Below are 8,099 nucleotides of genomic sequence, written 5' to 3'. Positions count from 1 at the left end.
GAGATTTTGTGTTTAACATCGATATTGTGCTATTTTAAGACTTTGGTATCGATACTGCAATATAAATATTTCAACTTGATATTTTGTAAATATTACTATATTAAGTTAGTGACTACGCTCATGGCTTAAAGCACGGATTAAGTCATGCACACATGAAGAGTGCTACCAGTTTGTTTAGAGAGGGCACTGAGCCAAACCCATATCGATCCTGCTCTCTGGAAAGACCGTTGGTGCACTGCACCGGCTAAATTGATCGTTCTTTTTTTTCTGCGGATTTTTTGCAAATTTGTCTAGGAAAATGCCGGCCTATTTCTTTTTCTCAATAAGGAACGTAAGCTTGACAAATTTTACGTGATTCGCAGGTAAACGCAGACGACGTTTCTCCGTTAGGGTATGTCGACTGTACTGAAGAAAGGCGTCTAACTGCAGAATTACCAATAAAATAATTGCCAATTAAAGATGAACGATTGCCTATCACTTCCGAACCTACACGAGTAAGTCAACACGGTAGAAAGAGGGGATATTCGTCAGTGAGGTGGATAAATTCTTGAAGAAACGCGGATTTGTTCAGGTATCAATAAAATAATGAAATGAAGGGAAGAGTTAGTATAGCGGATCGTGATCTCATAATAACCTTCATGTTCAGATTGTACGATCTTGCTATGACTACGTCAGTAATCTGCAACTAGCCTGTTTCAGGGATCTTACACGCAGAGATAAGGGAGCCACGCTATCTTCGAAAGAATTCATTGCCTGACGCAATCAGATTACTGTAGGAAATTTTAAATTCTTCCGGTAAGAAATACTATGCTCGGAGGCGACTGTCTTTGCAGTACTCCAATGTGAACTTGAGTTGCATCATCCTATACGTTAGCGACCGGTATCGCTGCCGGGGAAACTCCACGTCAGAACCACTTTGCGGCCACTGCCGAAGGTTACCGGAGGAAGCCGAGCAGTGGCTAGTGGAGGGGGCCGGCGCGCTCTTCATATTCGGCGACGGGTGAGCGGCTGGTATTAGTCGCGCGCCGGTTGTGAAAAGAACATGGTGAAGATTCGCATCGCTCCTCCGTCGCCTTCCGGGAAAATGACAGAAGTCCTCCCGTGTCCACTGTCCGTCGATTTTTCGTGTTTCTACGGTAAGTTTACTATTTTCCGCGTGTACTAGTTTTCCATTTCAGTTTTATTTCGTCAGTCTTCCAGTCTGGGCACGTAATTGGTGTAGTAAATTGATGTGGATTTAGTGTTGTATGTCATTGTTAATGTACCGTTTGTTTTTGTCAGGAAAAGAGTAAGATTATCTGCATGTTCCGCACTCTTTACAATCTGCTCCTTCAGATTTTCAGTAACATGGTTTTAATATATTCCACTCATGTTACACGTAACGTCCGCAGTAATTTTCAGTGATCAGCTGTGCAAAATTTTTTAACTGAAACTTAGGCCAAATCACTAGTTAACATTTCCGGGTCGATGGTAATGGTTTGAAATTGTTGTATGAAATGGGAATGCTTGTGTAAAAGTTAGTGATTATGATTGTAAATGAATGAAAATTGTTTAGTTTTATACCTTAATTATTGGAGATTCTTGACTCATATGTCGATCAGGTTACGCTCTGGCAGTACAGGAACTCCCTCAGTCGAGGGAGAATGGAAACTGCAATCCAAGTAGATCAAGTGACAGAAATTCTCCTGACAGAGTTGTGGGAATTTGTGAGCGACAGTGGCTTCCATTTTCTTTTTCCGTTGCCTTGAACTTTTTTTTTTTCGAAGTGTGCTGTGAGAAAAGCGTCAGTTTATTTAAAGTTTGCTCACGTTCCTTATTTTGGGGTCTAAGAATAGTGAATTAATTTGGATGCGTACAGAAATACAATTTCGATTATATCACGTGGACAGATTTGTGCGTGCGTTGATTCAGGTGTGCGTAAGGATAGAAATCAAGTTACGAGCTGTGGGGCACCTTCTTCAAGAAATACTGTCTGTTAGAAAACACCATATAGTTACATCATATCGTAGTAGATGCTTTTTAATAGCAATTTTAAATTTGCTGCGTCGTCTAGTTGCTTAACCTTTATCAGTTACGTTGACGCTCACATGGACCTTAAAAACAGAGGACTAATTTTGTTGTTGTTCATGAAGGGTTTGCGGAAAATGTATAAGCCCTAATATTATCCGATAGTCAAATCATTTTGAGACCAACAACTTTCTGGTGAGTGCAGCCACAGGTCAGAGACATTGCGAATAACACTAAGAAGCACTCAACACTCAATAACCATTTAAATTGTCATAAAAAATATAATAATTAAAAAAAAGTGAGGAACGAGGATGTGTTTCCAAATGCCGCATAGTTGTATGAAAGTGCTTTATTTGTAACTGTTTCATGTCAGTAAACTGAGTACATCCAAATGATGCTTGTCAAAGCGCACTTTTACACTTTGACAAACATCTTTTGGGTTTACTCAATTTTATTATGGCAACCCACCAGTGTGGTTTCACCCTCAACGTGGATAACTTCCCGAATGCCGGGACTCCGTAACTGTCCATTACGAAAATATAACGATTATATACCTGAAGCCGAGTCCATACTGACATGAAATCGGTAGTTACAAATAAAGCACCTTCATACAGGTATGCGACGTTTGAAAACACCTCATCGTTCTTGACTTTTATAATTTTTCTGGTAATTTAAATGGTTACTAAGTGCTGAGTGTTTATTATTGTTATTCAAAGGTTCCCGACTGTTACAGATCATCTTCAGGACTACAGTACTGTTATAGGAGTGAGCAGGTATCATTGGGCCTTGTTTTCACACCTTCGCTTGATTGGAAACGTAAGAGAATCGTCTGAAGACGAACTATAAGAGCTCGAAACAGGCAGTGCCAACGAGCACTGAAATGATTTGAGATCACACAATTTTAAATGCTTGGTAGCAGTTTCACAGATTACTTAACATTCTTAACATTCATCGTGGTCACGCTCTACGTGTAGGGAATAGCTTTTTTTGCCTACATAGTTAATTTTCTCATTGATTTTCGTTGCTTTCAGACGGTGAAAAAGAACTCGCCCTGGAAATGGACGCAGTGTGTGCGAAAGCGCGCGACGCCCTGGCGAAGCGTCTGGAGTCTGAACTGCGCGCCTCCCACGCCGGCAGATTCCGGTTCGCGCTGCCGCCGACGCTCCTGAGCGACGTCGCCGACACTGTTCTACAACTCGCCAGCGCCGAGCCCTACGGCATCCGGTGAGTTACGAGCTGTCCCCGCGATCGCGTCGCTTTGTGTGATAATTGTCGTTGCCCCCTCGTGGTGTCGCGTCGGCACGTGGTTCACTGGCTCCCTTCTGTTGCTGCAGGGGCTGTAGGCTGCACGTGGACCTGGAGACGGGCAAGCAGGCCGGAGCAGATCAGAGCCAGCAGCGACTGCGGCTAGCGACATTCAAGTGTGCGCCCGACACGGTCTCCACGTTCGAAGTGTTTGTCACCCTGCGACAGGAGACCTCGTGGAAAGCCGCCCTGCCACACATTCTCAAGTGAGTACCATTCAAAAAAAAAAAAAAGAGTTTTCTTAAAATTGTTCGGCAGAGCTTGCATAAAAGACGATTTGTTGTAAAACAGCCACACCGAGCTGTTACAAACTTTAGTTTTATTGTTCTGCAACTCGACCGAACGGTCGTCTTTTAGAAGAACTATAGAATTAGCTCGGGACTAGACACAACTCAAGATGTTTCAAGCTGTCATTTCTACCATTTCTAAAAAAATCAATGGATAATATTTTAAAATCTTCTGACATCTTGGTGTGATTATTTTACAACAAAATGAAGAGTGCGTAAGTTGCCTCCTCACCCCCCAGTTTTTCAGCAGTGTCGCGTGTCTAACACATTGTTTTCACATGCGAATGTGGTATTTATACTTTTAATTAGGCGTTCATAAGTATACTAATATTGTAATAAATCTGGCTTCTACAGTCGTGGAGAAATTATGAAGTGATTAAGGTTCTCATTTCTCCGTTAGAGGATCTGAATAGTAAAATCTTTTTTGAAATACTTTCAGTGACTTGTGCCCCAAAGCTTCCAGATGCTGATCTAAAATCGTACCGCATTACCATCATCTGCTATGAATACTTTCATTATTGCTGAGAGTTTCGGTTGCTGCTAATCATAAAGAAGTTTAGTTACAGACGATGTGGCGTGGTTACATACGTGGCAGTCCAGCCCACTCCCTACCCCCTCCCTTTCCCTGCCCCCCCCCCCCCTTATCGCTCTCTCTCTGTCTCTCTACCTGTCTAGTCGTTTATTCAGTTCCTACTCTCCGCGGCCCCAAGAACTAAAGCACCAATTTCACCAGACCTGCGCCATCTCCCGAAGACCTTTCTGGCTGCAATCCATTACTTCTGTGATGCCATCAGTCCAGCTCATCCTTTGCCCCCATTTTCTCCGTGTGCCTTCAGTTTTTTCCAGCATGACTTTTCCAGTGAATCGTATCTTCTCATAATGTGCTTAGAGAAGGTCAGTTTTTTTTTTTCCAAGGGGGAAATCTGCTTTTATTTGCTGTAATACGGAGCTATTCGTCTTCTCTGCAGTCCAAAGAACTGTAAGGAGCTTCCTCCAACACCACAGCTCAAAGAATCTACGGCGCTCAGCTTTTCTTATAGTCCACGTCTTACATCCTACATCACAACTTGAAGGACCATGGCCCTTACTATATGGATGTTGGCTATTTAAGTTACGTCTCTGCTCTTCAAAACATTGTCAAGAACGCTCGTTGCCCTTTTGGCAAGTAACAAACACTTGTTACAATGTTAAGAACAAGAACTAGATTAGTTGAGCTTTAGAAGTCTGAAAGTGATGTCGTTTCAAAAGTTTACAAGTTTCCAGAGGTTGCATGTGTTATACAGTTACATTACAGACTCATTGGATCTTCTAAACAATGTTGAAATTCAACGTACCGACATCTGTTGTTCAGTTCGTGTTATTGATATTATGTGGAATGAGGTGGAGCGTCATATATGCATCCACAGAGATAATGCAGTTGAAAAATTTCTTGTGTTTCATTATGATTAGTAATTATCGAAACGGTTTCATATCAGCTGTTGATCATACATGCTCGGGTGATGTGAACAGTAGTGTGTGAGCAGTAAGTATATGTGTGTTGCTAAATGGAGATAGGTGATGCGGGTTTGGTGTGAGAGTGTTTGGGAAAGAGAGTGGACAGAGAGGGAAGCAGTAGGAAGAAATGCTGGCTTGCAGAGATAAATCTGCTAAATCTGGAAGGATGCGTAGATTTCTGGACGGAATTCATGGTCGGTTAGACAGAGATTTCACGTTTCAGTCGAGATTGGGGTGACAAGGGAGGGGGGGGGGGGGGAATGGAGTAATGTGTAAGGGCGACAGAGAACCGTGATTCGATATAAGGGAAGTAAACGACTGGGCATCAAATTTGTTGAAAGTGTAGGATTTCGAAGTTGCTCAGTATCAGTACATTACAAGAACACTGAAGAACACGATGAACTAAATCGTCAGGCCGGAAACCTTTGTTATTCCTCTGTAACTCTGAAACTGGTTTATATCAACTCTCTATAAATTAATTTATGCACACTTGGTGTACCTAGTTGCTGTATTGTTGCTTAAGATATTTCAATCCCATCTATGCAACTCCAAAAAACGAGTCTTATTGTATTATTTATTTGCTGATTTTTTTAAACTTCTCGAGATTAAGGTCATCATAAGTCCCTCTCTTACCTATAAACAGGTATTATGTTACATTCATTACGATAAGCGTGTTACATCCAAAGTACAACATTATAAGACATTAATTACTACAGTGCAGAAAGAAAAAGAACGCAGTTTACATTTATTAATGAGTTTTTCATGAATAGAACCATTTCACCATATGCATTTCATTTTATCGGTCTAAAACATGGTCATTGGTCTGGAATAAAACATATGAGTTTTTGTAGACGTAGTAACAGTTGTTTCATAAGTTATTAGTGTGTGATTTTGTTTTACTTACTGCATTTTTATCTGTTTTCTACTACATGTAGAAGTGTCGCCTGCATTCAGATTTGTCAGGTTTCCTGCCTTCTTCATAAATGTATATGCAGACGACACTTCCGAATGTAAGCAAAAATCAGACAAAAGTGCCTTAAGTTAAAAAAAAAAAAAAAAAAAGCTTATGAAACGAGCTGTTTCTAGTTCTACAACCAAACCTATGTTGTAAATATGTTTCATTCTAGGCAGATGATGATGTTTTAAATTGATAAAACGAAACGCTTATGTTAAAATAAGTATGCATTTTGAGGTGTTGCGTAAATGAATTTGAAATGCCTTAACTGCCAACAGCCTGCAACTTTCCATTGCCTGAAGTATACGTGCTGAGCGGCACGCAGGTTTACTGTGAAAACTCCGCCATGACACCTGGTCTGAGAGAAAGCTAAACGAGCGGTTATTTTTCAGGAACCTGACGAGCGGTGGAGTGGTGGTGTTGAGTCAGGACTTCACCATCGCCAAGAAGAGCCTCTTCCGGTCTTACTCGGGCTGAACGCGCCAACCACCATTGTTTCCCAATCAGGAGGGCGACGCCCAGACGTATCATCTCTAGAGAAACAAGACTGAACCGTCCGTCATTTCCACAGCAATTTTTGTTGTTCTATTTCAAGTTCCCACGAGATTTCTGTCCTCGGCACATATTGTCTGCATTGGGATCAGTGTGTGAGCTTGAACGGTGCTGTGTACCTGAATGTTTGTGTCACAACATTGTATTCTGATTTGAAAAGTCGAGAACAGATTTGTTTATGTTCCTAAATATCACTCAGGACTGTCTTTCATGCTATTGTACCTGAATCGTCATTCATCATTCGCACATAATGTCATTTTTGAGAGATTTTATATTCTATTTTTTCTCTATTTCCTTCATTACATACTTTTCTTTTTGTAGAACTTAAGTTTCTTGACGGCTACTGTATTTTATGCATTTTGTTCACAGATTCTGCACATTGCAGTCGTAATCATTTTCATTGTTTTGTAATTGTTAAATGTGTTCTTTTGTACAAAGAGAACAACGATGAAAAATATAAGACTGAACTAAATATTGTTCAATTCTTTTGCATTACCAAAAAAGCCTCATAAATCGAAGACGTTGTAAAGCCAGTCGTGCAGTGGTGTTATTTGCAGCAAACTGCATGGTTTCTACATGAGACTGTATTTACTACAGTTCCAGTTTGTCTTTTACGAGCTGACAAACCCGGCATTGCCTGGGTATTCGTTATGCCAGTTTTCTATTAGAAATGAAAACAAAAATTGAACTGTGTTTGTAGTGAAGTACCGAAAAAATTTCATTTCCATGTTTTCGTGAAAACATCTCTGAAATTATGAAAAAGTTGTACAAATAAATATGCATACTGTACAAATGTGTGAGTACAGTACACAAATTAAGAAAGGCGATCCCGGACAGTTGCTGTATGCTGGGCGCCGCCACTTCGCGTGTCTACAACGCGGTTTTGTAAACGTCTCTATAGCAAAGCCACTTCATAGCCCTATAGACGGCTACTATTTTCGTCTGCAGCCGTTTGCACTTAACAGTTGAAAGCTGTTAAGAGCGCTGCCAGGTGTCAGGGATTTCCTTAACTTGACTATACGAGTATCTTAGCAGTAAAGACGAATGTGTTAAAACTTCATGTATTATGCGACAATTGTCACTCATCTGTGTTTATGGTGTCATATCTCTTCAACTACGTGTCGTAAAAATATGAATTTGTGTGGGTACATTCAGCGTGTATGTGAGTACTCTCCGCGAAATATGTTGTGAATAGAGTTAGTAGCAAAGGAGTAATAAACTTAAACGCCCAGCATGATATGCCAGTTTTTCACGCATCTCTCTTTATGATGTCGTATGTCCTGATTTACGTATCACACAGTGATATAATTTTGTAGGAACATTCAATGGCATATGTGGATACCGCCTGCAAAATGTGTTGAAAATGGAATAAGTAGAAAAGGAGTAATAAATTTAAACCTGTCATTGCGGCTGTTTTCCACGCATCTCAGTATTTACGACGTCATATCTTTTGAACTGTGTGTGGCACCGTGATATGCTTTTTTAGTTGCATTTAGCGG

At 40.7% G+C, this 8,099-nt stretch overlaps 1 protein-coding gene across 1 annotated transcript; it reads left to right on the top strand.

The window, feature by feature from the left end:
• The first annotated feature begins 1,000 nt into the window (after positions 1–1,000).
• LOC124595092 (protein charybde-like) lies at positions 1,001–7,072 on the top strand. The gene is made up of 4 exons (XM_047133681.1): positions 1,001–1,136; positions 3,039–3,231; positions 3,342–3,518; positions 6,441–7,072. Exons 1-4 carry the CDS (start codon positions 1,043–1,045, stop codon positions 6,523–6,525), a joined length of 549 nt encoding a protein of 182 aa, XP_046989637.1. The 5' UTR covers positions 1,001–1,042; the 3' UTR covers positions 6,526–7,072.
• Positions 7,073–8,099: the final 1,027 nt, after the last annotated feature.

This window comes from Schistocerca americana, chromosome 2 (genome assembly GCF_021461395.2).
Source record: "Schistocerca americana isolate TAMUIC-IGC-003095 chromosome 2, iqSchAmer2.1, whole genome shotgun sequence".
Classification (NCBI taxonomy): domain Eukaryota; kingdom Metazoa; phylum Arthropoda; class Insecta; order Orthoptera; family Acrididae; genus Schistocerca; species Schistocerca americana.
The sequence above is the reverse complement of the archived record's forward strand: the minus strand, read 5'-3'. Positions and strand labels throughout refer to the sequence as shown.

What these genes read in the sequence shown, in the direction of transcription:
- LOC124595092 (XM_047133681.1), top strand. Translation starts at nt 1,043, where the DNA reads ATGGTGAAGATTCGCATCGCTCCTCCGTCGCCTTCCGGGAAAATGACA. An exon ending in CGATTTTTCGTGTTTCTACG is followed by an intron (nt 1,137 to 3,038) that starts GTAAGTTTACTA and finishes CGTTGCTTTCAG; the next exon opens with ACGGTGAAAAAGAACTCGCC. An exon ending in GCCCTGCCACACATTCTCAA is followed by an intron (nt 3,519 to 6,440) that starts GTGAGTACCATT and finishes GTTATTTTTCAG; the next exon opens with GAACCTGACGAGCGGTGGAG.